Genomic DNA, 27,970 nt, shown 5'->3' with positions numbered 1-27,970 from the left:
CAAAGGATTGGTTTTTCATCTTCCAGCCTCCTGACAACGTTCTCTTTAATCATTCTCGAAACTGTTTGTTGTTTTTGTAGACAGCCTATTCATACATTTTGTAGTTCCTGCTTCTAAGTGTAACAGACGCACGCCCAGGAGCTGTCTGTGTTGCACTGGTAGGCCCAGTCCTTTTGCTGGGCTTCCCTCTCCCTGGATCGGAACTGAGGAACACAGGCTCATCTCCTAGAGCCTTCCTCAATGATGGTGGCAATTTCTTCCACCAAACTGATCTCACCCGCAGCACTCTGGTTCTCTCAGAAATTTATTATCACCTCTGTAAGGTCACAGCCTGGGGACACTGTTGATTCTCTTTTTGATTCTCTTTCTCACTCTCTGCCAAGGCAACTGGGAGTCAGTGACCATTGATTGACTATTCCCAGGACAGGGCCTGCCAACCAGAGAGTGCAATTCTTGTAGGATTTTCATGTATCCTATGAAAACATGGCCAGTCTATGCCTCGTTATGTTACATTTCTCACTAGTACACTTAAAGTAGGTGTATACGGAGCGGGATCAAGAGGACCAGGCAGAACCTAACAGCGAATATCCTGAGAATGCTTTTTCCAGTCTCCCAGGCATCCAACTTCTACTGTGGTAGATCCATTGTGGGTGGCTTTCATCTTCTACATTGACTGCTACTCATGACTTTTAAAAGAATCTGTTTAGGCAATGGTTCAGGATGCAGGGGTGGAGGTGGGGGTGGGGTGTGATCCCTAGGATACACCAGAGTCCTTGGATGAGGGATGATCCAGGAAGTCTATGAGGGTGACTCTAGCTGAGACTCCTAGCAGTGGGAGATATGGAAACTGAAGTGGACACCTCCTGTAGCCAGACAGGACTCCTAGTGGAGGAATAAGGACACTAACCACCCCCCCAAAACCTTCAACCCAAAATTTGTCCTGCCTACAAGTAGTGCAGAGACAAAGATAGAGCAGAGACTGAGGGAATGACCAAATAATGACTGGCCCAACTTGAGACCCATTCCTTGAGTAAGGACCAATGATCCTTCCTTCCTTCCTTCCTCTCTTCCTTCCTTCCTTCCTTCCTTCCTTCCTTTCTTCCTTTTTTCTTCCTTCCTTCCTTCCTTTCTTCCTTTCTTTCTTCCTTCCTTCCTTTCTTCCTTTTTTCTTCCTTCCTTCCTTCCTTCCTTCCTTCCTTCTTTCTTTCTTTCTTTCTTTCTTTCTTTCTTTCTTTCTTTCTTTCTTTCCTTCCTTCCTTCCTTCCTTCCTTCCTTCTTTCTTTCTTTCTTTCTTTCTTTCTTTCTTTCTTTCTTTCTTTCTTTCTTTCTAAACAGACAGGAGCAACGCAGAACTGTCCTCTGGGAAGTTCCACCCAGCAGCTAATAAAAACAGATGCAGAGACCCACAGCCAAAATTTAGACAGAGCTCAGGGAGTCTTGTGAAAGAGTTTGGGGGAAGGAATGAGGACCCTGAAAGGAATCGGAATTCCACAGGAAGACCAACAGGGCAACTAACATGGACCCTTGGGGGCTCCCCAGAGACTGAACCAGCAACCAAAGAGCATACATGGGCTGGACCTAGGCCCCCTACACATATGTAGCAGATATGCAGCTTGGTCTTCATGCAGGTCTCCCAACAACTGGAGTAGGGACTGTCCCTGACTCTGTTGCCTGCCTGTGGATCTTGTTCCCCTACCTGGGCTCTTTGTCTGGCCTCTGTGAGAAGGATGTACCCAGACATGCAGGGACATGATGTGCTAGGGTGAGTTGGTACCTGACACAGGGATGGGGGAGAGGCTTCTCATTCTCAGAGGAGAAGTGGAATGGTGAGTGGGGAGAGGGACTGCATAAAGTAGGGACTGGCAGGGACTTCGATCCAGACGTAAAGTGAATAAAAAAATAAATAAATGGAAAAAAGTATTTTTTAATAAAAAAAAAGCAGACTAGGAGAAGAGAAATAGTTGAAAAGTTTTTATTCCTAAGGTATAGAAATCTCACATGGACATCTTCACCATGTGGTTAAAGTACTAGCAGTTACAGTTAAGCCAAAAGGCTCACACCAAAGAGTCAACACATTTTTTTGTCCACTCTTCCTTCTGCAATATAAAAAGAAAATAGTTTATATTACTAATTAAGTAGAAAACCTTCTGATGGCATTTTCTGAAGCTTCTTAAATCTCCCCAAAATTTTTAGTGACTTAAAAATAAACCTTCTTCTTTATTACATTATATTCATTTTAAGGAATATTGATGATACTTCTTAGAATCATCACTATATTGATTGATCGAGAGAATCAACATTTGAGCCTGGGCTGCATTTTTTTCTTACCTGGAGATGTTTAAACGCCCAAAGCATCACGAGTTTTGGAAATCAACTTTGGACCCTGGAAGTGAAGAACATACACAGATGCTGAGATAAAGAGACAGAGGACTGTGCCAGTCAGACAGCAACTCAGACATTTTCTTATCCCCACTGTCAGTGTGCTCGCTCTTAAGTGAGGTCAGGAGTATTTCCTACAAATATTCTTCAAATATCTTGATCATTTAATCAATACACACTAACTAGTGAATTCCTTTAATCCACTTCATGAAAATCAATTAACTTTAGCTCAGAAACAGTCTATGTTACCATTAATTCCTTATATATTTAATTATCCTATTAGGAAATAAATAAAAATTACTGATTCTCTTAATATAGAATAAATTTTTAATTCTCTCTAGTACTTAGAAAAATATTAGTTTTTAAACCCCATAAGATTTTCAAATAAATAAATAAATAAATTGGTCATTATTTTAAGTTTCGGATTTGTAGGACCGTATTTCTGTTCTTTACTGCAGGATGCACCACACCGAGACTTTAGGGAATGAGATGTTCATACACACCTCTTCTGTGAAACAGACTTCCTGGTCCTGGGCTTTGCAGCACTTCTCCAAAAGGCCCGAGAAATCTGCAGTGACAGCCGCCAGCTGCTCCTCTGTCAGTTCAGGCTTTTGCTTCACCAGGTTAATGAGAAGCCTGGGGTTTAGAACAAAAGAAAATACAGGCGAGTCTGCCATGCAAAGAAAGCCGCACCTTCCCAGAACGTTTAGTAGAGCGTTTTCAGAACCCTAGCAGCCATCCTCAGCTGCCTCTCCTTCCGCTCCGTGCCAAGGTTAGCCCTTACACTTCTCAGCCTGAAGCACACCACGCCGCTGGCCTGCCCTGGTGCAGGTTACAGAGGAATCACTATGTCAGGACTCTGTGTGCCTTTATGGAGAGGGAACTGTGCTCTCTGTCTTGATTACCTACATTATCCTTGCCTCTTGGCTCCTCTGCAGTGCGGTTAGGCATACCCACAAGCCCAGATGTCAAGATGCTGACACCCGCCAGCATCATAGCTTAACCGAAGGAGCACTGGCTGCCTGTAATACTCTCTTAGCGGTGATCGGTGATCATGTGTTGGGTTTAAATTTGGCAAGGCCATAAGCAAGCTTGGGAAAGGAAGTACCATTCTTATTATCTCTTGAAACTCGCCTCTGCCTGGGGTGAAGAAAACTGGGAGAATAGATCTCCCAATGCAGGAAGCTCATGTACAAAGCCAGTGAGCATTTCATTTAAATTAAAATACATGGATATTTAAGAATATAAGTTCCCCTGGCTTCACCCCATTACCATTACAGAATGTCTCCCCTCGCGAATGTGTGTTTATTTCCTTTTTTTAAAACAACAACATAGTTGAGTCAGGTATAATTATACTGCTTATAGATGCAATCACTCATTTCCTATCATTAGAAGTATCCTGACTCACTACAAAGATCTTTTCTAATTTTTCTAAATATATTGTCCATTTTCCTCCTACTCACAAATATATTGCAATTGTTATGACAGAGAGAATTTTTCATAACCAGAAAATTGTCTGCCTCCGTGGATTTTTTTCAAACTAACTTCCCACATAAGGCTGTGTAAAAACTGAAACAGAACTAATTTTAAAGATAGTGTTGAGTATTTCAAGGGCAGCAATGTTCTACTGAACCCAGAAGTTCTCAACATGTAAGGCAGGAGTCTCAGCTCAAAATAACAATGTCTTACTCTTGTTTCATGGTCTGTAGGGCTTTGCCCTGAGCTTGGCACAGATCCTTGTGGAAGATGAATTTATCCTCAGAGAATGGGGGAGGGGCATAGGTTTCATCCCTCAGAAAACTGGTGATGCATAGCCTCCTGTTGGAATACGAAGAGTTGCAGCAGTGGCTGATACCAGAGTTCACAGGGCTTGCTTCATTCCTTATACACAAATGTCCAATGAAAATGTCGGCCTGGTTAAAAAGAATGAAAAAGAAGGAAGCAGGCAGACAAAATTAGCCACCGAAGTTGGCTCACGTTTTCAGAAATTTCATGCGGTGGCTCCCAAAGTCTAGGAGCTTATCACTAATGCTACGGGAAACTTTTCTATGCTGTACTATCACCTTAGTAACGATTTGTTAAGGACTGTGCTGTTTACCCATTTGCTTGGGATAAAACTTAGTGTGTAATGATAGATGTTGGCAGATGTGGTGTTGTGAAAAGACCTTTAGCTTTTTGAAATATGCTTCTGATTGTAGACAGACTTTCAAAAGGGAAAAACCATTTCCATCTTTATGAGTAGAAATCAATTTTTTGAGCTCATTTTCTGTGTGTATCTGGTTGAGTTTTGCTTTTGTTTAAATATCTATGTTATTTTAAATTATGTATAACTAGGGGCTGGTATGTACAGATGAGAGTTGGGTACCTGTGGAAGCCAGAGACATCACCTCTCTATGGAACTGGAGTAATAGGTGTTTGAGAGACATTTTCAGTGGGTGCGAAGGTCCAAACTCCGGTCCTCAACAAGAGCAGGACATTCTTTTAACTGCCTAAGCCATCCCTTCAACCCCTGCATTTGCATTTTGATACAGAGAACTCCTTTCTGAAAGCTAGAATAGGGAAAATCTACCTTTGCAACTTTCTATATATACACGTATACACACACACAAAACTAGTAGAAAATAAATGTGTGTGTGCTTAAAGCTTTCATATAGATCCTTTTCATATAGATCCTCCCAATCCCCCATACTTCAAAGATAACCAAGTTATAAACACCAAGTTATAAATCTTAATGATTGTTGTGGTGCTTGTGAGCTTACGACTCTCGAGCTATGACTGGGTGCATCCTTGGATTCCCTAATCTAAGACAAGTCACTCTACAAATTGGTATTTTTTTTTTTATTCTCAAATGTCAAATGCAAACAGTTCAAGCTTAGTGGCAGAAGCTCCCCTCTCAGTGTGACGTGAAGATTAAGGGGGTGACTATCCAGAGCACGAATCTTACTCCTGTACTTTGCTTGGGAACAAACTACCCCAAATAGCACTATAATGATTCGACTGGTCTGCAAAATGCAGAACTCTTAAGTGTGGCTAAAATAAGATGACTAATTGCAATCTCTTAGAAGTGAATTTTTCTTTTTTTTTTCTTTTACTTTCCAATATAAGAGTGAGAATTTAGAGAATAAGAAGCAATAAGTTGGATAATATGTTGGGTGTTATTCTTCCTATGTATAAAGTTTGCCTTTACATTGTTGAATAATCCCTCTGTGTTTGCCCCTAACCATTTGAGAAGGACAGAACGCCTGGCCAAAGGCAAACCACTGAGAGACAGGTCTCCCACACACCCTCCACCTGAACTTACTGAAGAAACCAAGGAACACCACCTCCACACAGTTCTCCACTCACCATTCCCTCACCACAGCCGGACCATTTCTCCTCGCTGAGCTGGCAGCACGTGGAGGCAATGCTCACCATCTTCCCGGTGAGGTCGATCAGCTCTGCTGAGGTCAGCTGAGGGGCTTTCCTCGTGTAACCAATAAGGAACCTTGAAGAAACATTTTTACCTCGTCATCGTGAGTGTTCACCCCTTCCTCCTTCTCTAGGACCTACTTCCGGTGTCAGAAGGCATGAGTCATGTGGCCCCACAATGAGAAGTGTTTATTCTGCCAATCACTCCACATACCCCACCTCCATCTCTCTCACGTGTCACTACGTGGGAAGAAGACTGCTTTCCTCCCAACCTTAGCTCTTCCTTGATTTCAACCGTGTACTTTGGGTGTTGGAACCTTGACAGATCAAGAGCAGAATGGATAGCTCTTCTGCAAAAATCTACAGGGTTTGGGGAACCCGAAGTCAATTTAAAACATCAGACTTCATGGGCTGTTCTTGTTAATATTTAATGGGGGATAACTTTGGAGAAATCACGTAGTCACATTTATACTGACTTTGATCCAATTGGGAATAGAAGAAAGAGTAGCAGTGCCTGGTGCCTTGAGACTTTAAATTTATGCTTCCTTCACCTATTAATAATTTTAATTTACTGAAAACATTTCAAAAAAAACATACAGATTTTGTAATTTGTAGTCTCCTAAGGTCTGGTAGAGAGCGCAGCTTTGCTTGGACAGTGCCTGGCTCTCCTCGATGTGTTTCTGCAATTCTTCTTCCTAAAAATACCGACATTATTACATGCATTATTCTTTCGTCTCAGACACACAATTTTCTATATGCCAGGATCTTATTATATTATAAAACCAATCTTAGAAGCCTTTATGAAATATTGAAGATGATAATGCGTGACTTTTAAGAATGAAAACAAATGAACTCTTGAGGATATAGCCACTGGACAGGAGATTTTGCCTTCCTGAAGCTGGCAAAGGTGAATAGCATCTCTATTCTATTCACCATAATGCTTTTAACTAACATTTTTATTTCTTACATAAGCCATTGGTTGCTAGTTAGGATAACTCATTAATTTTGAGACTACTAGTTTATAACTAGCTAAGTATAACTAGCTAATTACTACTTAACTAGTATGTTTAATTTTTTTTCATTATCCAGTGGGGAGCACTGCCAAAGGGCATGTGTGGGTCCTACTCCAACTCTGTGGAGTGCAGTTCTTTTTCTTCTCCCTTTACATGGTACCCAAGGATCCGGCTCAGGTCCCCAGGCTCGCACAACAGGCGCCTTTACCTACTGAGCCTTCTCACTCACTGGCCTACAAACTGTATTTCCAAAGACTACTATCAATGCAGTTTACAGATTATCCCCCAAATTCTAGTACCACCTACCAGATTGTCCTGACATCCAGGTAGATTTCCAGACTGGGAACACTTCTCCAATATTTCCTGGTACGTTTTAGCAATTCTTAGAATGACTGAGACAGGAAGGTTGGGGTGAGTTCTTGAGTATTCATGAAGAAAGCTTAAATATGTAGGAAAAATATCATGTTGTTAGAACTAAGACAACGTTACACTATTAACTAACTCCCTAAGCATTCCTATATAGCAGTCAGAGCATACAGACATTAAAAGTCAAACAGTAAGTGAAGCAGAAAAGCAAACATAATTTGAATTCTGTGAACAGCAAAACTATTAAGGCAGTCCCTCAAATCACCCAGTAAAATGTCCTTTCCTGAAATCATGACATTTGCCAGAAAATACATGGAACTGGAAGTCATTAAGTGAATAAGCCAGGCTCAGACAAACTGCATGTTTTCTCTCATATACAGAACCTAGGTATAAACTTATGTATGCATGCATGCATGTGAAATTATTTTTAATTAAAGAAGAACAATACAAATATACCCCTTTGTTTTGTGTCTCGCTATGGCTTTTCAGTGGCAAGATTTCCATTCATTTATCCAACAAATATGCTTTCAGAGTGTACGGTATGCTTTAAACAGTGAAGAGCTAATGCCATGTAAGAGAAAAGACCTCCCCTCCCCTCTCTTAAGGAGACAGACGCAAGCTTAAATGGGTCATCTCTCTTTGATAGTGATAAATCAATGAAGAAAAATAAGAAAGACGAGGGCAGGAAAAGAGGCGACACCCAAAGACGAAGGGACACTAATTCAGCTTGCGGTCAAGAACAGCTCCTTTGACTGAGGGCTAGGGCAGCAGACTTGTGAGTAACAGAGGGGGATACAGGCTTGGTGGAAGCCTGTTCTCAGCTGAGAAAATGTCTCCTGCAAACATTCTCTCCACTGAAGGCCTGTTGCTATGAAGCCAACTGTTAGCTCTTTTATATGTGTATGCATATGTAAGTGTAGAGATCACTCTTTAAGATGAATTGTGCTCTAAGTTTGTAGATGTAGGTAGTCTTGACTTCTACCACCAACAAAACACCTAGATGTTCCTCCTAAATCTAGTCTTTGTTTTAGTTTGCCTAACTTTATTTAGCAGTACAAATGACATGTGAATACCTGATTTTAGTGCAGCCAAAGAGCCACAGCTTTTGGGAATACTGGCGAGAAGATTGAGCCATTACTTTGATTGCTGCATTAGCATCAGGCGCTTAGCTTAGGAAAAGCCCTCGGAACCCATTAGGCATGAGGTCCTAAGAGCTGCACAAATCTCTCTTCTAATAGAGTGCATAGAAACATCCAAGAAAGGGGAAGGTGTTAACTTGACTGTTGGCTTCCCTTAAAGGCCAATAGAATGAATACATGCCTGCTGACTATAGTACAGAAAACTTCTTTTGTACAAATGTCTCTAAACAGGTTTTCATTTCTTAAAAATTCTATACATATCAAGCAATCTGTTTCAGTGAAAGAACTGTTATCTGGCACTATCTATTGAGCTATATTTAGGGGAATGTTTATTTTTTTCTGAAGTGTGTATTATAGTGTGTATCATTATATTCATGAGCTTGAGCACTTCTTATTTTTAAATTTAATTTTATTTATCTATTACTACTAGAGGGGGCATGTTTGCCACAGCACGCACGTGTTGTCAAGGACCACTTTTAGAAATTGGCTCAATCACTCCACATCAGTTTCCTTGAGTTGAACTTAGGTAGTCGAGTTTGTGTGGTGCTTACCCACTGACTGAGCCAACTTGGCAGCCTATGCCCTCCTTATTACAAAATATACAAATTATCTTTGAAAGTTCGTGGTGGTTTTCATATGAGATATTGAAACAGAATGGCATAAAACAAAATATAGATTCATAAGCCAGCCAATTAATAGTGGTAATTGTGGGAACTTCATCACGTTACAGTAGATCTCATTCCTAGCTACAAGTTCTATGCTTACATCTCCTGGGTGTCACGGCATCTAGACAGCCAGCCTCAGTTGAGCTAAAAAACTATAGCCCCCACCCCCCATCACTTCATGGTCTTTATCATTGCAAATATACATTTACAGGGCATGTTACCTTGCCATGAACATGATTTTTTCCTCTGAAGAAAATTGGGCAAAATTTCTGTCTCCCAAAAACTGGCTTGGATTTAGAGATAAGCCTTCAGGTTTGACGCCATTCTCTGCGTGAATTATGCAGAAGCCTAGTTGGATCATGGGTAATTTGCAGCACTCTGCTATTTTGCTTGACAGAATATTTTGTTGAGAACATATATATGTCATGACTTTTTCCTGCAATGGGTAAAGTAAATAATATAATATATAATATAATACAATATAATAATATGTAATATAAATCTCAAAGGTTTATCCTCTAAGGTAGGAACTTAGAGCCCGGAAAGGAAGTGGGAGAAGAAATCAATGGCGAGATGAAAAGGAGGATCAGGGTCAATGAGATATCTCGCCTCATCACTCTTCTGTTTTTACCTATCTTTCCCTTTTTATTTTGCTCATTTTTGCTCTTCCTCATTGCTTTCCGACTTGTTCGAGTCCTCTTCGCACAGCTTTCATCTAAGTCCTGCCTTCTATTTTAGTAAACGTCTTCAAGATGAGAAGGAAATGTGTTGTTTAAACAAGACAGCAGCTTTTTACTGTTATTGAAACGTTCCAATGTGCAATATTCACCTCTGACATTCTAACCTTGCTAGCTTTCCCTTCCTTCCATCTTGATCAGAGGGATCTGCAGTGACCCACTCTGCCCGCCAGAGGGCACTCTAGAAGACGAACTGGCTGTGCAAAATCCTGTACACCACGTTGTCTCTGCTCAGGGATGTGCATTCTTACAGTGACCCTTGAAAGCTATTATTCAGTTGTTAAAGCCTTCCTGTAAAGCACTGAAATTATTTTTCCACTCTCAATGAAAAAATAGCGACAAGCTCCAAAAGTTAAAAGCTATTTTTTTAACTAGAAAAATAAAATCAATAAAATTGTCAATTACAAACCAAGAAAACTGACCTCAAAGAAAAACAAAATCGTTTTTTGCCAGTACTCCTAAGGGGCTGATGAATTCCTAATGTGCATGAGGGAAAAAGTAATCAAGTCCGTGCTTCAGGATTCACCACTCCTCACAGCAGGGGTGCCATCTGTCCTGGAGGATCCAGTCTGCCCCCTGGGAGCCCTGTCACCTGCTGACTTCCCTGACTACCTCTACAAAGAACGAATGACACTGAGTATATTGAAGTGAGTCTTTTCTGTCCCTTTTTCCAACATCATTTGAGCCTTTAACAAGAGAGATTTAAAAAAAAAAAAAAAAGGTAGTCCTTGGTGTCACAGGGATGAAAGGAGGAGTAATTTGGTATATACAGGCCTCTCATTCAATATCTAGAAAGCTCAGAGTTAACCCAAATTAGCCACATCATCTATATCACCAGTTCTTATATAATCTGTTAAATAAAGGAATTTAATTCTTTTAGATCCCTTTATTTATACCTCTGCTTAGTAATAAATAGACATTTTCTCTCTTGCAACAGTTTCTTGCATTATTTTTACTTATAAGTCTGTCATTAAACTATGACAGAACCCTTCAATGTGCCACACATTGCCCTGTAGAGACAATGGTAAACAAAAGACAGTCTATAACTTCAAGAAGGCCAATTGTTTTATCTCTCCAGTTAAACTATACATTCTTTGATGTCAGTTTATAAGTTTTCCCGGCAAGTGGCCCTCACTGTAAACCAGCAGCTAGCTAGCTAGTGGGAGAGACTCAGTCTCTCAGTCAAATAAGAACTGAATGTCTCGTAGTCTCATGAAAGGGATCAGATATTGCTAATGCCTGAGGTGAGACCCCAAAGCAATCATGACGTAGCTCAAATTTTACTCTTCGAAAGTCTGTAAGTTCACTGCACCCCAGCCAAGCCAGGCATAGTGAAACATTAATTGAGACAAAAAGGGAGAGAGGGAGACTCCTACCCCATCCTGCAGACACTCCAGCGAGTTTCCTTGGCAACACTCCTCGTGGATGTGAGCCACATCCAGGGCCAGCTTCTGAATCTCAGTAAAATTTGCTTCAGTTAACTTTTGACTTAGCTTAATAATGGTTCTGGAAGAGGATCATTTAAAAAAAAATTATCTTGTTTATCAGGATGAAATCGCATTGTCTGTAGAGGATCTGGGGAGTTACCTCCAGCGGGAAAGAACAGAAATGTGTTCTTTTAAAAGAGACGGAAACACATCTTAGGTCTCGTCAGCTTCTGCTCCACCAGGCACAAGCTCTGTAGACTGGGGGACTGGGTGCTCAAGTAATTTGGAAGTCATTTGTAGCTTCCTGAAGACTTTCTAGGAACTCAAGCTAAATGTCGCCCTTTCTTGTTGAGCCCTGATCCTGAGCGTTTGTTGCAGACACAGAAGCACTCGGCTACAATTCCAGCAAACCAGAAGTGGAGGCAGGAGAATCGGGAGCTCAAGTCCAGCCTGAACTACCAGATTCTGCTTCAAGGCATCAGACCACAGCAGAAGGAAGTATAAAACAAAGCTGCCAGAATTCATGGGAAGAGGTGCCTGTGCAAAGACCCTGCTTCCTTGAATAAAGGATTGAGTCTTTGTTACTGATAACTTGGGAATCATTGTGGCGTGTGTGGCTTTTCTTGCTAACAGATACATGATGCCATTGCTGTCATTGTGTCCTCCCATTTCTATTTTACTATTAAGACAAATATTTAAGGCGCCATATGAATTGATGACTAAGTTTCTAATAGAATTGGGAGGTAATTGTAGCATAAGTCTGACCTCTTCCAGAAGAAAGGTGAAACCAGTCTTTGGAAGAAACTACAGGGCTGAAATGTGCATTGGATCTTGGCTGTGCACAATACCTAGGCTTCCAGGCACTAAGGACCTCTGCCCACCTGTCACTGACTTCTAAAGTTGTTGCCTCAGGGGAATATTTTACCGAGAAACAACAATTGACACAATGGGGTTGATTGGGAAGCCTGGTTAACAAGAAGGATTTCTTATTAGGCTGCAAGTCGGAGATGCCTCTCCATAAAGCTTGATCTACTTTGTAGAAGAGCTGGGGAAATATGGTCTAATGGGGCAGTATAATTTGAGTGTGGACAGAAACTGAAGTGTCTAGAACAAACAATAAAAACTTACTTAAAAACTCTTCCTTGAATACCATGCCAGTGAGACTTTCATAAATAGCAGGCTGATCTGCTAGTTCTGTTCTGATCCTTAGATCTCATGATTCTAATCAGAGTCTGCCTCCCAAAGGAGGCTTTACTCTGGAGGAGTGACATTGACATTGAGCACATCACATTGCCTCCTTAGACGCTTATACTTACGTTGCCTGGAGGTTTCGGGATCCAAATTTTCTTATCACTGAACATACATGCTCATTTAACATGCTTCCTTCTCTTAATTCCTTTGCAATGGATGCTCTCTAGATGCAGAAGAAGTGAGGTGTTTAGAAAACCCATTCATTCTCTCTTCAGATCTAAGAACTAGAAACGCTCAGTACAGATGACACAGGAAAGTATAAAATAGCTTCTACTAAACTTAGAGCTCAGGACGTTTAGGCATGTCATTCTATTTTCATGACTTTTAGATTAATTCTTATGTATGCATGCCTGAGATCTCTTAAACATCTTCAAACCAATACGTCATCATTTTGATACTGGGACCACATGGACAGCTGCACCTGTCCAGTCTCCAGGTGGGGTAAAGCCTGTTGGCTCCTGCTCAGTTAAAAAGAAAGGAAAAGACAAGAAAAAAAAAAAAAAAGAATTGCACTACCGTCATAATTCTTAGGAGTTTGGGCCCAGTTGGGGCTATATAACAAGAGTCTGCCTCAAAAGGCAAAATAAAACAAGCCAGAAGTGGGGAATATGCTCCATTTTGCGGACACATTAGCAACCCCACTAATTTCCAGCTTCCTTGGCTCTGGTTGAACTTGTAGTATGTTTTCCACTTGTCAATTACCGAAAGGCTGGTTACTCTGTATCAACATTGTTTTCTGCTCTGAAGGAGAGAGGGACAATCCTATCACTCTAATGGGCTTATAAGCACTAAATCACCTCCTCTGGGTACATGCATTGCTGTTATCTCTGCTCTCTTTAAAGATTCAGTAAATGCTGATCCAAATACATTTTTACTTCGGCCTAAAGTTATACCTTACTATTATGGAGTATTGTTTCTAACTATAAATAGAAAATGAAATTTCATCGATAATTGAAAAGATCAAGTAAAAATGACTTTCATCTAGGATGAGAAAGAAGATGGTATTTCCCACAGGAGGCACATTTCTGCCTTTAATTCTGTTTTCCCAAGCCATGGCTAAACCCCATTTAGCTTCAGATAGCTTCACAAAGATACCACCTTTGTCTGGAAGCACTCCTCCTTGTTGTCAGCTTTGCAGCATGCCAGAACGACCTTGTCGTACTGAGCAGCCAAGGACAGAATGGCTGGGGCATACATGAAGGGGTTCCTCCTTGACACTTCATAGATGAACCTGTGGAATGGACAACACTTGGAGATTTGCAAACATGTAACAGATGAAGGGACTGCCACCTCCCTGAACTAAGCTCTGGAATTTATTTAATGAATGGGGTAACCAACCACAAAGGCAACAGGGTCCAATGGACTTTTTCTCTACTGTGCTGTTACGGGAAAATGTGCAGGCTTTTTTCAAAAGCTGTCAAAACGTTCCTACATGTCAGCCTCAGGAGAAAAAAAAGATCCAATCCGTTAATCCAGAGTCTTTTATGAAAACAAACAATGACGCTATGATTCCTTCTGAGATGTCTTTTTCAGTAAGCCTGTCAGACATATCAGGGAATCAGCCAGGCTAGCTTCTACGTAAGACAGCTCAAATCTTTATCAGTGAAGAGTTCGATGACTACCCTAAGGTGTCCTCTCTGTCTCTGTCTCTCAGTATGTCTATCAGTATAGACAGATAGACATGTAAATATATGTTGTATGTATGCATGTATGTATATGCCTGTCCCCTTGGCACCTGTAAGGTAGAGACAGGAGGATAAGAAGCTCAAACCCACCCTTAATGCATACTTAGTTCAAGACCAACCTGGTCCTCTAGGACCTTGTTTCAAAAATAAAATGAACTATTTTAAAGGTGAAAGGAAGGGTAGAGGGTGATATCAAAGCCCGCAAGCATTTGTGACAAGCACATTTATCCCAGAAGCTGACTGCATGGTCTTAATTATCAGTTTCGTGGGTGTACATGAACACTTGGCTCTCAGGAGTCATTCTTTGCGATCCTGATGCACTTTTGTGCATAGCAAAAATCAAAACATTAAAGGTGAGAAAGAGCTATGTTTCCGGAGGCTGACGGATCAGAGGCTGAGTCTGCATGCGGTGTGTTCTGCATCTCACAGTGTGTGTCTAACAAAAGCCCCTGCACAGACCTCAGCAGACATACTCTGGCTATATTCCCTACTTGTATACACTTTGGAGTGCACATGTGGACTGCAGAAACACTGGCTGCCCACTGGATGCCCAAGGATGGTCCTTACCTGTTCATGAACACTGCCCTGTTTTCTTCATGTGCTTTGCAACTCTCGGCAGGTTCTGGAAACTGGAAGGGTGGGACAGAGGCCGGAGCAGTCTTCTTGCGTGCCAGCAGACACTGATGTCTTTCCACTCCACTTTGGCTGCAGCAGCCTGAGAGTCCATACTTGTTAGAGAGTTCCGTCTCATGACAAATTTCATCCAGAAACACAGATAGCTGAGAAAAGAAAATCTTTTATTGTTAATGAAAGGCGACTATCTAACTCCACGGGAACTAGTGTGTAAAGGTTCCTAGTGTCCAAAATGAGACCAGTAAATTAGGACAGATCCCCATACGCGTTCAGTGTATTTCCTCTCAGTCTGATGGGAGGAGTTTCTTTGGTAGCTTTTAGGGTGAAGGGCTTTAAACTTATATCTGTTGGTAGCACACATTCTGTGTGGGAGATATAATTATTTTAAAAGTAAAAAGGTTATGCACTGATTTATCTTTCCTATCTTGTTTTAGGTTAAGTGAATTTCACTCTTTTATTTCATGAAAAGTTTGGCCCCAAGATAATAGAAATTTTCCTCTTTTTATATAATCATTGTTTTATAGATACACATTCCTTTTGGCCTTCTAACAACATGACAATAGTAAAATAAATGAATATTATTTTTAGTTAAAAATAAGAGGAACTTCAAATATAGAACCACCCTTCATTAGTCATAATTACAGATTTAGCTACGGTATTTTAAAATGCTTTCTTCCTTAGCACCTAAATTCACTGAGATTTGGACAGGACCAGTATTTTGAAGGAAGTCACCCACCTTAGGAATCGCTTTATTTAACTATTACAACAGGCTTACTGAAGACTCATTCTCTATATTCATTTTTGGTTTGTGATATTCTCTACGAGGATGAGATAGGGTTTCTTCCTGATGAAGTCACGGCTAGCCTGAAACTCACGATGGAAACAAGACTCGCCCCAAACTCAGATCCACTTACCTCAGCCTCCCAAGCCCTGAGACCATAGTGGTGCACCGCCATGTTTGTTTCACGCAACCTTTTTTTATTTGGTTGGTTGGTTGGGTTTTGTTTGTTTGTTTGTTTTATTATTGTCTTTTTTAAAATTAGGTATTTTCTTCATTTACATTTCAAATGCTATCCCAAAAGTTCCCCATACCCTCCCCCCCCCACTCCCCTACCCACACACTCCCACTTCTTGGCCCTGGCGGTCCCCTGTACTGAGGCTATAAAGTTTGCAAAACCAAGGGGCCTGTCTTCCCAATGATGGCCGACTAGGCCATCTTCTGGCTACAGAATCAGTCAACCTTTTAAAAGAAACCTTTTGAACTTGTAGTGACGAGCCACCCCATTTGCAACATTACCCTGAACACTAACTGAATACGAAAGGCGCAATAAGAAGTGCTTTGGGCATAATTTATACACGCCTTTTTAACTGACTAACAAAGAGTGACTGAAACTAACATACAAACCGGAGATTCTTATTAACCCATAAATTCTAGAGCCAGAAGCGTCTGAGGTTGCCTTCTTACTGGCTAGATTTCATAATTCCAGAAGGGCATGTGCAAACCGCTAGGGGGAGAAAAGTCATGTGATGTCATCTACGGGGTTACCCCAGCTGTAAACCCTAAGAGCTACAGTCAGCCTGGCTAAGGTATAGCCATTGATACAACAGTGACATAGATTCCTGAGAGTGACAAACAGTACTCTCTGACAGGGTGGCACTCAGGCCTGGCACTGCAAGCTGGGCCAAGAACCCATGGCTGAGTATGGTATAGGCCCTAAGAGTGAACCTATCTCTATTTGTTTTACTGAATGGGCATAATACTAGAGTGCCTTCTAAACACAGAGTGGCAGAACTTTGTGCAGCCCCAGTCTTCATCCCAGGAGGCTCTATTTGCAGGGGATGGTAATGGATGCAGAGGTTCAAAACTGGCCAAAATACAGAGGATAAGTAGCCATGATGTGCTCAGCCCCAAATGGGATGTCTACAGAAAGGAAAGGCTCTCTCTCTCCCCTCAAGAATCAGGGTCCATTGGAGAAGAAGGGAGAAAGGATTTTAAGGGCCAGAGACTGCAGGAAGATTGAAGCAAAAACTTTTCATACATAACAAGGCAATTGTACACAAAACGCCTGTGTGGATGGAGAAGGGCTCACAAACCCTGGGTCCTTGCCGAGGAGTGACGGGCAGTTGCTGGCTGCTGGAAGGTAAAGAGTGGCTTTCTTTAGGGTGCGGCCCTTGGCATATGCACCGTCGGAAGGCCCTGTGCCCATGCTCTGCTGTATGTATTCCATACTTAAATCCCTCCAACAAGTATAAAGCACATTTCCATACAGGAGTAAACTACAGAATGGTAGCTATTTTGTTTCTATACCAGGGCAACTGGGTGTGTAAACGTGCTTGTTTTTCTCAAGTTCTGACTTACTTGGATATCAGACACTGATGTTCCTGTCTGCGTACGTGCTATATCCAGCAACTCGAATAACCTGCTGCAGGCCTCACACTCACCGTGCTGTTCTGAACAGTGTGAGCACCTTGCTAAGGACCTAATTCTGGAGCCAGAAGACTTCATTTAATCCTCAGGTCTACCAAACTATAATTCTCCAAAGGAGTGATTTCCCTGTTCCTAAGTTTCCTCCATGAGAAAATTGTCCTCAACTTTCCAGGATTATCATAGAGATTTAATTAATCTGTCAATTAATTAAATTATTATTGTATAATGTGATATAACACTATATAAAATTATAACTACATGACAAATATGGATTGTTCATATATAATATAATATGTAATATATAATATACAATATAATATGTACTATGTCTCCATATATAATATAACATAGTATGTAAACTGTAATATATGTATAAAATATAAATATTATAATTTAATAAATTAACATTTATAAATAAGATAGGAATTCTGATGATACGCTGCAGCCAATTTCTCTTAGTTGACTGGACAGATTTTCTGCGGGTGTCACCTTCCATGCAGCGTTTTGATTATCAGTGTGTTTGCAGTGATCCCTAGAATGCTGTCAGCCACAATGTCTGCATAAGAGGCAATATACTGCCACTCGTCATCAACATAAACCTCCGTGACAGCTCTGAGTGGATCTAATGTCACTCCATAATTGCAGGTATGGAAGCTCAAAGAAGAGAATGTGTTTGTGGTTGCTCAGATAGCGTTACTCCGGAGCCTTAGCTCTGAGTCTCGTATTAATCTCAGCTCCTTTAAGCAGCCGCTTGCTCTGCTTCAACAGTGCTGTTCGGCGGGATTCCAGAACTAATCGAACCCTACTTCCAGAAAACAGTTTTCAGATAATTAAACCCACAACTTCCTGACATCTTTCTGCAGCCTAAATTTTGGTTAAGTGTCAATGTGGCTTTCTCTCTAATCACTCACCTGGCTTTCTAAACACCCATCGCCAGAGTTTTTCTTCATTGCAGCCAACACATCGCTAGTCATTTTGTTCACTTCCTCCTCGGTGGCTTCCGGAACAAACTGGGTAAAGGTGATGGTAGCTCTGCAAGGAGACCACATGCAGAGCGGCTTGAGGCTGAGACCCAGTCACGCGTGCCTTTCAAGTACAGCTTCCTCTGCTCTGATCTGTTTAGAAGGAGCCCTTTGCTAAAGATCTACGGGAAACTGGGTTCGAGTCACTCAGAGGGAAATGCTAGCCTTCTTTCTGTCATCTTCACCCATAAATACAGGTGCAAGTCTTAAAAGTCAAAATAAATAGATTTCCCCCAAATATACTTCCTCTTTTGGGGTCACTGCTCACTGAGCATCTATACCTGGGAAGGCCCACATTTTTCACACTATTTTTCTTACTTAATTTAAGCAAAGATGAAGGTCACTGGACCTTCAGTTATATTTGCTCCCAGCGTGACTGAGCCCCAATCCTAGATTGCACTAGTGTCCGATTGACTCAAAGTGATCCGTGTCCAGCTTTCTACATGCAGACATTACCAGTGACACACGTTTAAATTCCTTACTATAAATGTCAAAGAAGTAGAACAGAGACAATATTTAAAGGAATAAAATATTCTCCACAATAACTAAACTAAGAATATTTTACTTCCTATGACTTGATATTAAAGAGCTTACAAAATAGAGGATATCGCAATATCTTCCTATTGGTTCTGACAAGACACGCTCCTGAGCCCATACAAAGCTGCAGAGAAATTAATTCTTCAGTTTTGAAAATCTGATTTGGCTTGCTTTCTGGAACTCCAGTCAATGTCAAGGCTAAGATCTAAAGCGTTGACCGAAGTTAAACATGTTGCTTATCAGTGTGATATTCAGCACAAGCAAAGCCTTAAAGCTGCCCAATTTGCTCCTGTAATTTCAAACCTCACATTCGGTTGCCTAGACTTATCTCTGCACGCCATTTCTGCAGCACATTGATGGAAGCGAAACTTACATGCTAAGCACATTCTTCTCCGTCACGCACTGGGAGGAATCTAACGTGGAAGCTGAAAGGAAAACAGACTTGGACAAGTGAGGATTTTAACCGGGAAAGCAATCGTTGTGGAATTTAAACCCAAGCCATGAAGTCTTAGAACTGCCAAGTTGTTAGGAACCACCTGTCCAGACATCTTAATTTTACACTTGGGGACACTGAAAAATTAAGGAACAAAGTTAACCAGAATGATCAGTTGCAGACTTAGTACTAATACTCATCTTTCAGGTCCCCTTACTACTTGGCTCCCTCACAGTATAATATTCAAAATGGCTTCATTTAGTAGCTTTGGACATAATTATGCTACAGTCGGCCTGTTCACATTAGGCTTTCCAGAGAGTCGAACAATTAGCACTTTTAAAAAGATTGAGAGTGAAAATGTTATTTCTGTCAACCCGAAGGAACTAGACATGAGACCCTACTAAATAATTAATATCAAAAAAAAATTGAGCATGGAACACATCCAAAATTGATTGTGTTGAACACTGCTGTTATTTTATAAGCCTCTTACATAAAATTACATTACATCTAAATCTATCTACCACTTAGATCTATACCTGGTCTTCAACAGTATATAGAATGCTTAAGTCAAGATACCTGGAGAGCCGGGTGTGGTGGCGCACACCTTTAATCCCAGCACTCGGGAGGCAGAGGCAGGCGGATTTCTGAGTTCGAGGCCAGCCTGGTCTACAAAGTGAGCTCCAGGACAGCCAGGGCTACACAGAGAAACCCTGTCTCAAAAAAAAAAAAAAAAAAAAAAAAAAAAGATACCTGGAGATGCAAATATGGGAATTTTTAAGAATTTTGTTATAGGAAAATAGCTCCCAAGTCACAAAGCATCTTACCTATCCCAAACTCATTTTCGTGCAATGCTTTGGACGCAGCGAAATGTAGCAGGAGGATGAGGGAAGCGGGTGTGATCCACTTCATGGCTGCTGGTTCCTTCACCGCAGGCAGTGCTGGAAGTGGGATGTTTCGAGCAGTCCTGCTGAAGTCCTTTTATATCCTGTTTAAGGGATGCCTGTTAACTAGTAACCTTCAGTGAGCAAACATATGACTCTATTTCCTTACGTTGAAGTTAGGCAATTTGCCAATAATTAACAGAGCAGGGGTCACTTGTATCCTATGTTCAAGGACAAAGACCACTTCAGAGTGGAAAAAAATCTTGCAAATGCTGCAAATGTTCTTCACCATCTAAACTGTTCAAATAGATTATTTCCCCTGAAGAATAATTCATTCATCTCAACATAAGACATAGATATAGCCATAAAGAAAAGGTAGCAGACTTACTATGTAACTCCAAATACATTCTTTTTGAAAGAAATAATAAAATGCACACCATATGCTAGGCACTGAACAAATTGTTTCAGTAGTTCAGGCTATTCATTAGTGGATATATTTCTTGATTATCCAGTTATTATTTCGCTCAAAACCATCGGTCAAGTATATTTTATTTTATTTAGTGTATCGCATCTGGTTTAACATAGAAAACTTACAGCACAAAACCTGATGAGCCAGCTCCCATTCTAATTTTATGTGCCAAAGAATAATTCCATATGTATGTCACAGGTGCATGGGTCAGCTGCAACATCCTCTCAAGCCCTAAGATGATGATGCTAACAGCAACAAATGGGCACTGACATACTTCTGACCCTAAGAGTGCTTCACTCATACCTTCACCCTCAATGCCGTAGAGTCTATGATAGTTTCCATTTCTCTACACATTAGAGTTGATGGAAAACTTTTAAAACTTCCCAGTGCGTATCGAAACTAGAACTCAGACGTTGGCGTGTCAGAGTCTGTGTGTCTAGAGGTCCAGACATGTTTGCTAAGGCTTCATATGTAGTTGAGTTTATTTTTTATTTTTTTAAATTCATTCTTTAAACATTTCTTTTATGTGTTTCAGTGTTTTGGTTGAACATATGCCTGTGTGCTATGTGCATAGCTGTTTCCTGAAGAGGTCTGAAGAGGATATTGGATCCCCTGGAACTAGAGTTACAGATGGTTGTGAGCTGCCATGTGGGCACTGAAAATTGAACCCAGGTCCTCTGGAAGAGCAGAAAGGTGCCCTTAACTACTGAGCCATCGCAGAGCCTAGGAGCGGTTATGTTAAAGATGTGATTATAAAAACAAATAACTTACACTAGAAAATATAGTGTACTCATAAAATGGAGGGGAGTACTACGATCAAACCTAGTTCATAGAGTAACATTTAATGCAATGGAAAGATTCCCATAATATATTAGTAATAGAAAATGGGAAAACAAACACGCAGTATGACCATATTTTCAGACTGTACCTGCACTTCTTTCTGTCCTCAAAATAAAGTGTAGATAAGAACACAGCAATGACAGGCCAGAGTTTAACATTAGCTTTCTAAACTCTGACTCTCTCTCTCTCTCTCTCTCTCTCTCTCTCTCTCTCTTTCCCCCTCTCTCCCTCTCTCTCTCTCTCCCCCTCTCCCTTCCACCCCAACTCACTGAATAAAATAACAATAAATGATTTAAACACACTGAGTACATTGTACACTATGCATAGCATATCAAGTGTCGAGACAGGACCCAACACTTGCTAAGTGGATAATGAATGTATTTATCCAATAACAAGGCCTGTTTTAGTTTGGATGTTTGGCTGGTCAGTCATTTGGATGGTTGGTTTGTAAATGGCTGGCTTTGAGTTTCTGATTTTCCTAACTTGGCCTCCTGGGTCCTGGATTACAGGTGTGCTATACCTCTCCTTGACCATTCTGAGATCTTCCTAACTTTACCGATTCTATTTCAAGTTTTATGCTAGTATGCATACAATCTGCAAGGCTAAGTGCCTGGTTTCATCATCTTTTTGGAAAGGCTAGATGAATCATGTGTAAGTATGATAATACTTAAAACTATGAATATATATATGTATATATGCATACATACATACTCCAGATGATATGTACACATCAAGACAGAAGCATGTTATATCAGCTACCAATTCATTGGCATGCTTCTGCACCCAAGCCAGGAGGAGCAGCCCAGATCAGCCAGGTACTTCAGGGTTTGTGTCATCCTTAATTCCCTTCTGCACCCTGCCTTGTGGGGAGATCTCCGCAATTCCAAAGCACGTGATCAGAACGGTACACAGGGACATAGTTAAACATGAACATATGGCGACTGGGTTTGAATTTTGCCCTCTCCGTTATCTGCCACATGACTTTGTGTGAGGTCTCTAATACCAACTGCAAACAACCCTAAGCCCACGTGTGCTGTTGCTCAAAGCTTTGTCGCAAATACTGAGCTCACACCACATACCTCTCATAGCTCTATGTCTGGTTCTGTTTGTCACTTCCTGAGCCCATGAAACCTCTCAGAAGCAATATGGTTAAACAAACTGGACTTTAGTCTATGAAAGGCTCTACCCTTGACTATTCAAACTGTCAGCCAGATGACAAAAACTCAAACCAGCTTTATTCTCAATATATTTATCTATAAAATTATGAAAAATTAGTATCTTTCTATTAAATGAAGGTTGGATAAACTAGTAAGAATTAATCACTCAGAATAGAACCCGCCACAGAGTAGAACTCAACAGATGAGGGTTTGATTTATTCATTCAAGGAAAATGTGAACTCTGCATTGAGATGATATTCGCTGAAGGGAAGAGTCAGCAGTAAGAATTAGGCAGGATTACTGACTGAGACCATGTCTCATAGGGTGGACAAGTGACTGCATCCACTATATCTAAGTTCTATAGTGGATGTTGTGTTATATGGAAGGAAAAGAGCTCCTAGCATCTTTGTACGGGTGAGGTATTTTGGGAGAAAGTCACGTTTCAAAGAGACCGAAAGAAATGGTGGTAAGTAGGCTAAATAAGGAGGCTTACCTCTGAACTTGAGGGATGTAAAAGGCAATGGAAGGCCCACTGAGGGAGAGAAGAGCATATTTCAGGAATGAGAAGAAAGGCAGTGTCTGTGAAACACTGAGTTCAGAAATGGCAGAACTCAGCGGATTGTAGCTCACCGAGTTTGTGCGAGACCCTGGGTTCAACTCCCTGTGACACGAAACATTGGCACGTACTCATGGCAGTCAGAAGACGACCCTGTAGACTCTGTTCTTTCTTTCCACTCCTCCGTGAGCTCCAGGATGGAACTCAGGCTGTTGAGCTTATGAAGCTAAGTGCTTTACCCATCACCAACCTAACAGGGGGAGTGTTTTTGATGAGGCTGGCAGAGGCTGTATCTTAAGGATCTCACCGTGCTCCCACTTCCTCTGAGGACAATGGGGAGAACCACAAAGGGGAGCTGATAAAAAAAAAATCATCATTGTCCTTTGAAAATGAAGATGTCCCAACCAGTAAGAAGGACACATGCTCCACTATGTTCATAGCAGCCTTATTGATAATAGCCAGAAGCTGGAAAGAACCCAGATGCCCCTCAACAGAGGAATGGATACAGAAAATGTGGTACATTTACACAATGGAGTACTACTCAGCTATTAAAAAAATGAATTTATGAAATTCCTAAGCAAATGGATGGACCTGGAGGGCATCATCCTGAGTGAGGTAACCCAATCACAAAGGAACTCGCACAATATGTACTCACTGATAAGTGGATATTAGCCCAGAAACTTAGGATACCCAAGATATAAGATACAATTTGCTAAATGCATGAAATTCAAGAAGAACGAAGACCAAAGTGTGGACACTTTACCCCTTCTTAGAAATGGGAACAAAACACCCATGGAAGGAGTTACAGAGACAAAATTTGGAGCTGTGACGAAAGGATGGACCATCTAGTGATTGCCATATCCAGGGATCCATCCCATAATCAGCTTCCAAACGCTGACACCATTGCATACACTAGCAAGATTTTGCTGAAAGGACCCAGATATAGCTGTCTCTTGTGAGACTATGCAGGGGCCTAGCAAACACAGAAGTGGATGCTCACAGTCAGCTATTGGATGGGTCACACGGCCCCCAATGGAGGAGCTAGAGAAATTACCCAAGGAGCTAAAGGGAACTGCAACCCTATAGGTGGAACAACAATATGAACTAACCAGTACCCCGGGGCTCTTGTCTCTAGCTGCCTATGTATCAAAAGATGGCCTAGTCGGCCATCACTGCAAAGAGAGGCCCATTGGACTTGCAAACTTTATATGCCCCAGTACAGAGGAACGCCAGGGCCAAAAATGGGGAATGGGTGGGTAGGGGATTGGGGGGGTGGGTATGGGGGACTTTTGGGATAGCATTGAAAATGTAAATGAGGAAAATACCAAATAAATAAATAAATAAATAAATAAAAGAAAATGTCTCTGCCACTGGCAAAGGAGAGCAGACCAATAAAGAACCTGCTGCAAGGTGTAGTCTAATAAGCCACACGGGTGAAAGCATTGCTGATAGGGAATGAGAAATACACATAGAGGTCAGTAATGTGAATGAAGTAAAATAGAAAGAATTAGATTTAAAAGCTAAGTTCACACATACTAAGTCCTAGATTGTGAAGGAGGAAGGGAGGTTGAGAGACCGAGAGACGGAGGCAGAGGCTGGTTTACCCTAATGGTTCTGGTTAGTATGTAGTGACTTAATGGAACCCAATCTTGCTTTTTATTCCCAGGAATGTTGTGGGCACAACACCCTGATTTGTAGGTTGAGGAAGTTGACAGGCATTGGCTTATCGCTTCCTATCTCCAGAACTACACAGAAGGGATGGATACTGGAAAATCTCCAGCTTACCGGGGGTTAGTATGGCCATGGGAGTGAATGAGAAGCTGTGCGATAGAGCAGAATCAGAGACAGCGACTGCCACAAGAAGAGATAAAGTGGAGCTTTGAACCACAGTTTGTGTGCTGACTGCAAACAGGGTTAAAGCTTGCTGTGCCATTGCTCAAAGCGCAGTCCTAAGTACAGAGTCCATGCTTTTCCGGCTGCTCTGACTCCTGTTGTTGACTTTTTCCATAAATCCTTGAATCTTCCCAGGTACAATGTGACCCGGTAAACTGAACTCTGCCATCAAAAAGATGCTAATCTTGCTTGTGCCCGTTGCTTGCCATACGACATTCAGCAAATAATGTAATATGACTGAATCTGGATTTTATCATTTGTATCACAGAAACAATACCTCTCCTCAAGTGTACATTCGTGTGGAGGTGGAATGATGTATCCTAAGTGCTGGGTGGCTACAAATATTTCTAAAAAGATGAGAGTAAATATCACCATTCTTAGGACTGGTATATTTAAAATGTACAGTTAAACTGCACATGTGAGTTAGCAGAAAATGACTTTCACTCTTTCAGGATCCTTTGTGTGTGTGTGTGTGTGTGTGTGTGTGTGTGTGTGTGTGTGCAAATATGTGTCCCTGAAAGCACAGTTCTTACATTTCTAGTGCCTTACCCATCAATGCTTATCAAATCTTACCACTACTCTTCAAGGTACAGATCATATAATTGTCTGTGTGTGTACCCAAGTGCTCACTGGAGAACGTCCCTCTCTGACAACGTCTAACGCTCTTTAGATCGTTTCCTCACGGTGCTTCCCATGCGCCCTCACATCCTAGTATGCTGTGAGCCACCTGAATTCACTTCTTGAATTTCCCATGGTGGTTAGCACCTATGAAACACAGCACAATCTTTACAAACAGAAATTAAGTGTCATCGAATCAAATGGGAGTAAGACTTTATGCCCTCAAATGAATGACGCATGTCTCATGCTCTTCTGGTAACAGAATGTTTGTGAAATATTCATGCATTCTCTTATCTAAGGCTGGGATTCCACAGGCACAGGAGCCTATGTGAGAATGGGATGGAATCTGGCATCTTGTGAGGAAGCCAATGCTTGTCATCTTCAGACTTTAAAAGGAACCCTGCAAAGCAGACAGACTCCAACTACAAGGAGTGTTTCAGACCACTAGGACCCTCCTGACTCTGAAGATTTTGTTACACCTACCCTTTTCTCTTGTTATCTGTGGGTAGAAAACAGACTCATGGCTATTATAGTCTCCATATCGCTGGGACCTCAAGGATTTAAGAAAGCAGCACACACTTTGCCTTGACATTTTCTTCCCCATTCCCTGATGCTGTTAAGTTCTCTTTACTTATCCTATACATGTTTCTTGAGTCCATATGTGAAGACCCTCCCCACTCTTTCTCAGGGAACCCCTAACATATGATTACATCAAAGAACTAGAAGTCAAACATAGAAAGATGTTTCTGCTGTGTGTGAAGATGTGTAAGGAGCATCACACTGCTCATGTTGAACCTAACCAATGTCTTCTCTGCTGCTTTCTTCCTCAGTCTCTTCACATCTAGCCCCAGATGTCACGTAACTGTCCCCTTGGTTGGTTTCTGTCAACTCTCCCTCTTTTGTTTAGTTTAATCTGATCTAGGGGGAAATGCCTTCCACACTTGCTGTGACCATGTTTTGCTCAAAGGAAAATCAAAATGGGAAAAAAAAAGGACTGTTTTCCTTCATCAAAGGAATTTTATCTTTGGATCTTTGGTGTTTAGGGGAGAAAATATTTTTTTTTCCCCCACACAGGAACAAACTAAAAGAGATCAGAGACAAATTGGGCAACCGAGCTGCCTGTCGAACTTAAAAGGACAGAAATATGTCAAAGTCAATAAAGGTGCACCCAGACATCGATATAGGTCAAGCAGAGCTACAGCAATGTCAGTGGAGTGTCAACTGAAAACCAGGTTCACAAAAATGTACATTCTACATGCAGTGTTTGCCCCTCTTTGGGTTAGCCTCTTTGGACAGGCTGGGTAGGGGTAGGGGCCCTTAAAATAGAAAATTGGTCCACACAGTCAAACTATAAACCACTTTGGGGAAACACCACATCTGGAACAATGACACATACAGAAAAATTCCTCCCTAAATACTTGTCTGGTGGTGATCTCTTCAAATGGAGCCCTCTTCCCAGCTGCTAGAGCAATGGGCAGATGTAGGAAATATCAAATGAATGCTAAGCCTTCTGCCAGACTCCCTGCTGGACACTCCTTTGCTGATGAGTTTTTCTTTGCGCTGCTCTCACAAAATGCTAGGGATGAAGAAATTTACAGATAATATAAATGTATTTTTCTATTCTGAAGCCTTGGGGGTTCAAGGTCACAAGGTCCCCATAGACTCAATGTCTAACATAGGTCATTCTTCAAATATAGTGCCATAAATGGCATAAGGGACAGAAACACCAGCAACACTAGTAACATCCCTCAACCTCTTTCTTGAGAATAACCAACTGGCTGTGACAGCAGATGCCTGTGATCCCAGAACTCAGTAGGCTGAGGTAGGAGGATTGCCACGAGTTTGAGGCCAACCTGAGCTATATATCGAGATCAGTTCTCAAAACAAAATTACTAATCTATCCATAAGAACAGAACCCCTACTGACAAACTGGACCTCATGAAACTGAAAAGTTTCTGTAAGGCAAAGAACACTATTAATAGGACAAAACAGCAACCTACTGGTTTGGAAAAGACCTTTATTAACTCTACATCCGATAGAGGGATAATATCAAAAATATATAAAGAACTCAAGAAGTTAGACTCCAAAAAAAAAATCCAATTAAAAAATGGGGTACTGAGCTAAACAGAGAATTCTCAGCAGAGGGATTCTGAATGGCTGAGAAACACAAAAAGAAATGTTCAACATCCTTAGTCATCAGGGAAATGTAAATATCATAGACCCTGAGATTCCACCTCACACCAATCAGAATGGCTAAGATCAAAAACTCAGGTGAAAGCAGATGCTGGTGAGGATGTGGAGAAAGAGGAACACTCCTCCATTGCTGCTGGGATTGCAAGCTTGTACAACCACTCTGCAAATCAATCTGGCTGTTCCTCAGAAAATTGGAAATTGTCCTACCTGAAGAACCAGCTATACCAATTCTGAATATAT

At 41.3% G+C, this 27,970-nt stretch overlaps 1 protein-coding gene across 1 annotated transcript, besides 38 other annotated features; it reads right to left on the bottom strand.

Moving 5' to 3' along the window:
* Positions 1-1,905: 1,905 nt before the first annotated feature.
* On the bottom strand, positions 1,906-20,099 carry Afp (alpha fetoprotein). Its single transcript, NM_007423.4, has 15 exons — positions 19,948-20,099; positions 19,064-19,115; positions 18,043-18,163; positions 14,638-14,849; positions 13,484-13,616; positions 12,451-12,548; positions 11,084-11,213; positions 9,192-9,406; positions 7,107-7,239; positions 6,385-6,482; positions 5,725-5,863; positions 4,069-4,292; positions 2,883-3,015; positions 2,329-2,383; positions 1,906-2,096 (listed from the first exon to the last, which is right to left on the bottom strand). Exons 1-14 carry the CDS (start codon positions 20,030-20,032, stop codon positions 2,339-2,341), a joined length of 1,818 nt encoding a protein of 605 aa, NP_031449.3. The 5' UTR covers positions 20,033-20,099; the 3' UTR covers positions 1,906-2,096; positions 2,329-2,338.
* Positions 17,571-19,039: a transcriptional cis regulatory region, noted in NCBI's record as "PstI fragment". NCBI's record gives its function as "negative regulation of transcription" and the evidence as "EXISTENCE:deletion mutation evidence [ECO:0005510][PMID:2471155]".
* Positions 17,571-27,672: a biological region, named in NCBI's record as "alpha fetoprotein (Afp) 5' regulatory region". NCBI's record gives its function as "regulatory_interactions: Afp | Alb".
* Positions 19,688-19,731: an enhancer, noted in NCBI's record as "44 bp element". NCBI's record gives its function as "enhancer when multimerized" and the evidence as "EXISTENCE:reporter gene assay evidence [ECO:0000049][PMID:11000266]".
* Positions 19,688-19,731: a protein binding site, noted in NCBI's record as "YY1 site". NCBI's record gives the evidence for it as "EXISTENCE:protein binding evidence [ECO:0000024][PMID:11000266]".
* Positions 19,700-19,720: a protein binding site, noted in NCBI's record as "BKLF site; +357/+378". NCBI's record gives the evidence for it as "EXISTENCE:protein binding evidence [ECO:0000024][PMID:11000266]".
* Positions 19,805-20,605: a DNAseI hypersensitive site, noted in NCBI's record as "DHP; the nucleotide coordinates are approximate for this feature". NCBI's record gives the evidence for it as "EXISTENCE:in vivo cleavage assay evidence [ECO:0001075][PMID:2458988]".
* Positions 20,043-21,081: a promoter, noted in NCBI's record as "1 kb promoter". NCBI's record gives the evidence for it as "EXISTENCE:reporter gene assay evidence [ECO:0000049][PMID:1373328]".
* Positions 20,043-21,081: an enhancer, noted in NCBI's record as "HAF; NlaIV fragment". NCBI's record gives its function as "enhancer in hepatocellular carcimona cells" and the evidence as "EXISTENCE:reporter gene assay evidence [ECO:0000049][PMID:2471155]".
* Positions 20,043-21,081: a silencer, noted in NCBI's record as "HAF; NlaIV fragment". NCBI's record gives its function as "may be silencer in fibroblasts" and the evidence as "EXISTENCE:reporter gene assay evidence [ECO:0000049][PMID:2471155]".
* Positions 20,100-20,106: a TATA box. NCBI's record gives the evidence for it as "COORDINATES:motif similarity evidence [ECO:0000028][PMID:6193415]".
* Positions 20,114-20,134: a protein binding site, noted in NCBI's record as "-58 to -38 Ku binding site; when adopted structured form". NCBI's record gives the evidence for it as "EXISTENCE:protein binding evidence [ECO:0000024][PMID:16765502]".
* Positions 20,114-20,156: a protein binding site, noted in NCBI's record as "DR4". NCBI's record gives the evidence for it as "EXISTENCE:protein binding evidence [ECO:0000024][PMID:11911950]".
* Positions 20,114-20,156: a protein binding site, noted in NCBI's record as "DR4". NCBI's record gives its function as "negative regulation of promoter activity" and the evidence as "EXISTENCE:protein binding evidence [ECO:0000024][PMID:9484909]".
* Positions 20,129-20,227: a silencer, noted in NCBI's record as "-151 to -53 fragment". NCBI's record gives its function as "mediates repression by ZBTB20" and the evidence as "EXISTENCE:reporter gene assay evidence [ECO:0000049][PMID:26173901]".
* Positions 20,155-20,278: an enhancer, noted in NCBI's record as "-203 to -79 fragment". NCBI's record gives the evidence for it as "EXISTENCE:reporter gene assay evidence [ECO:0000049][PMID:1700853]".
* Positions 20,162-20,180: a protein binding site, noted in NCBI's record as "ZBT20 site". NCBI's record gives its function as "negative regulation of promoter activity" and the evidence as "EXISTENCE:protein binding evidence [ECO:0000024][PMID:26173901]".
* Positions 20,172-20,208: a protein binding site, noted in NCBI's record as "HNF1 -118 site". NCBI's record gives the evidence for it as "EXISTENCE:protein binding evidence [ECO:0000024][PMID:2479822]".
* Positions 20,181-20,221: a protein binding site, noted in NCBI's record as "EP2 C/EBP site". NCBI's record gives the evidence for it as "EXISTENCE:protein binding evidence [ECO:0000024][PMID:1378295]".
* Positions 20,181-20,221: an enhancer, noted in NCBI's record as "EP2". NCBI's record gives the evidence for it as "EXISTENCE:reporter gene assay evidence [ECO:0000049][PMID:1378295]".
* Positions 20,213-20,325: a silencer, noted in NCBI's record as "A fragment; -250/-137". NCBI's record gives its function as "mediates repression by forkhead box A" and the evidence as "EXISTENCE:reporter gene assay evidence [ECO:0000049][PMID:12215259]".
* Positions 20,222-20,254: a protein binding site, noted in NCBI's record as "DR-1; HNF4 site D". NCBI's record gives the evidence for it as "EXISTENCE:protein binding evidence [ECO:0000024][PMID:11549270]".
* Positions 20,235-20,247: a protein binding site, noted in NCBI's record as "HRE or GRE region IV". NCBI's record gives the evidence for it as "EXISTENCE:protein binding evidence [ECO:0000024][PMID:7517187]".
* Positions 20,906-20,964: a protein binding site, noted in NCBI's record as "SBE/p53RE". NCBI's record gives the evidence for it as "EXISTENCE:protein binding evidence [ECO:0000024][PMID:16203738]".
* Positions 20,908-20,936: a protein binding site, noted in NCBI's record as "SBE/p53RE". NCBI's record gives its function as "repression of promoter activity" and the evidence as "EXISTENCE:protein binding evidence [ECO:0000024][PMID:16203738, PMID:18212064]".
* Positions 20,908-20,936: a protein binding site, noted in NCBI's record as "SBE/p53RE". NCBI's record gives the evidence for it as "EXISTENCE:protein binding evidence [ECO:0000024][PMID:18212064]".
* Positions 21,079-23,897: an enhancer, noted in NCBI's record as "element I". NCBI's record gives its function as "enhancer in yolk sac, adult and fetal liver, gut" and the evidence as "EXISTENCE:reporter gene assay evidence [ECO:0000049][PMID:2431269]".
* Positions 21,864-22,864: a DNAseI hypersensitive site, noted in NCBI's record as "DHEI; the nucleotide coordinates are approximate for this feature". NCBI's record gives the evidence for it as "EXISTENCE:in vivo cleavage assay evidence [ECO:0001075][PMID:2458988]".
* Positions 22,250-22,556: an enhancer, noted in NCBI's record as "MERI". NCBI's record gives the evidence for it as "EXISTENCE:reporter gene assay evidence [ECO:0000049][PMID:2452972]".
* Positions 22,346-22,378: a protein binding site, noted in NCBI's record as "MERI C/EBPa footprint". NCBI's record gives the evidence for it as "EXISTENCE:protein binding evidence [ECO:0000024][PMID:1375227]".
* Positions 23,892-25,376: an enhancer, noted in NCBI's record as "element II". NCBI's record gives its function as "enhancer in yolk sac, fetal and adult liver, gut" and the evidence as "EXISTENCE:reporter gene assay evidence [ECO:0000049][PMID:2431269]".
* Positions 24,648-25,248: a DNAseI hypersensitive site, noted in NCBI's record as "DHEII; the nucleotide coordinates are approximate for this feature". NCBI's record gives the evidence for it as "EXISTENCE:in vivo cleavage assay evidence [ECO:0001075][PMID:2458988]".
* Positions 24,880-25,066: an enhancer, noted in NCBI's record as "MERII". NCBI's record gives the evidence for it as "EXISTENCE:reporter gene assay evidence [ECO:0000049][PMID:2452972]".
* Positions 25,371-27,672: an enhancer, noted in NCBI's record as "element III". NCBI's record gives its function as "enhancer in yolk sac, lung, adult liver, gut" and the evidence as "EXISTENCE:reporter gene assay evidence [ECO:0000049][PMID:2431269]".
* Positions 26,421-26,821: a DNAseI hypersensitive site, noted in NCBI's record as "DHEIII; the nucleotide coordinates are approximate for this feature". NCBI's record gives the evidence for it as "EXISTENCE:in vivo cleavage assay evidence [ECO:0001075][PMID:2458988]".
* Positions 26,424-26,717: an enhancer, noted in NCBI's record as "MERIII". NCBI's record gives its function as "enhancer in liver" and the evidence as "EXISTENCE:reporter gene assay evidence [ECO:0000049][PMID:2452972]".
* Positions 26,535-26,561: a protein binding site, noted in NCBI's record as "TCF site". NCBI's record gives the evidence for it as "EXISTENCE:protein binding evidence [ECO:0000024][PMID:22544812]".
* Positions 26,672-26,709: an enhancer, noted in NCBI's record as "FP2". NCBI's record gives its function as "enhancer when multimerized" and the evidence as "EXISTENCE:reporter gene assay evidence [ECO:0000049][PMID:7540720]".
* Positions 26,672-26,709: a protein binding site, noted in NCBI's record as "FP2 HNF3b site". NCBI's record gives the evidence for it as "EXISTENCE:protein binding evidence [ECO:0000024][PMID:7540720]".

The sequence above is a fragment of the Mus musculus genome, chromosome 5, assembly GCF_000001635.26.
Source record: "Mus musculus strain C57BL/6J chromosome 5, GRCm38.p6 C57BL/6J".
Lineage (NCBI taxonomy): Eukaryota > Metazoa > Chordata > Mammalia > Rodentia > Muridae > Mus > Mus musculus.
Note: the sequence above shows the minus strand (reverse complement) of the source record. Positions and strands in the feature narration are given on the sequence as shown.

Excerpts from the sequence above, each read along its gene's own strand:
- Afp (NM_007423.4), bottom strand. The coding sequence starts at position 20,032 with ATGAAGTGGATCACACCCGCTTCCCTCATCCTCCTGCTACATTTCGCT. Across the intron at positions 9,407-11,083 it reads TGGAGTGTCTGCAGGATGGG|GAAAAAGTCATGACATATAT; the intron begins GTAGGAGTCTCC and ends TACCCATTGCAG. Across the intron at positions 6,483-7,106 it reads CTGGATGTCAGGACAATCTG|GAAGAAGAATTGCAGAAACA; the intron begins GTAGGTGGTACT and ends CGGTATTTTTAG.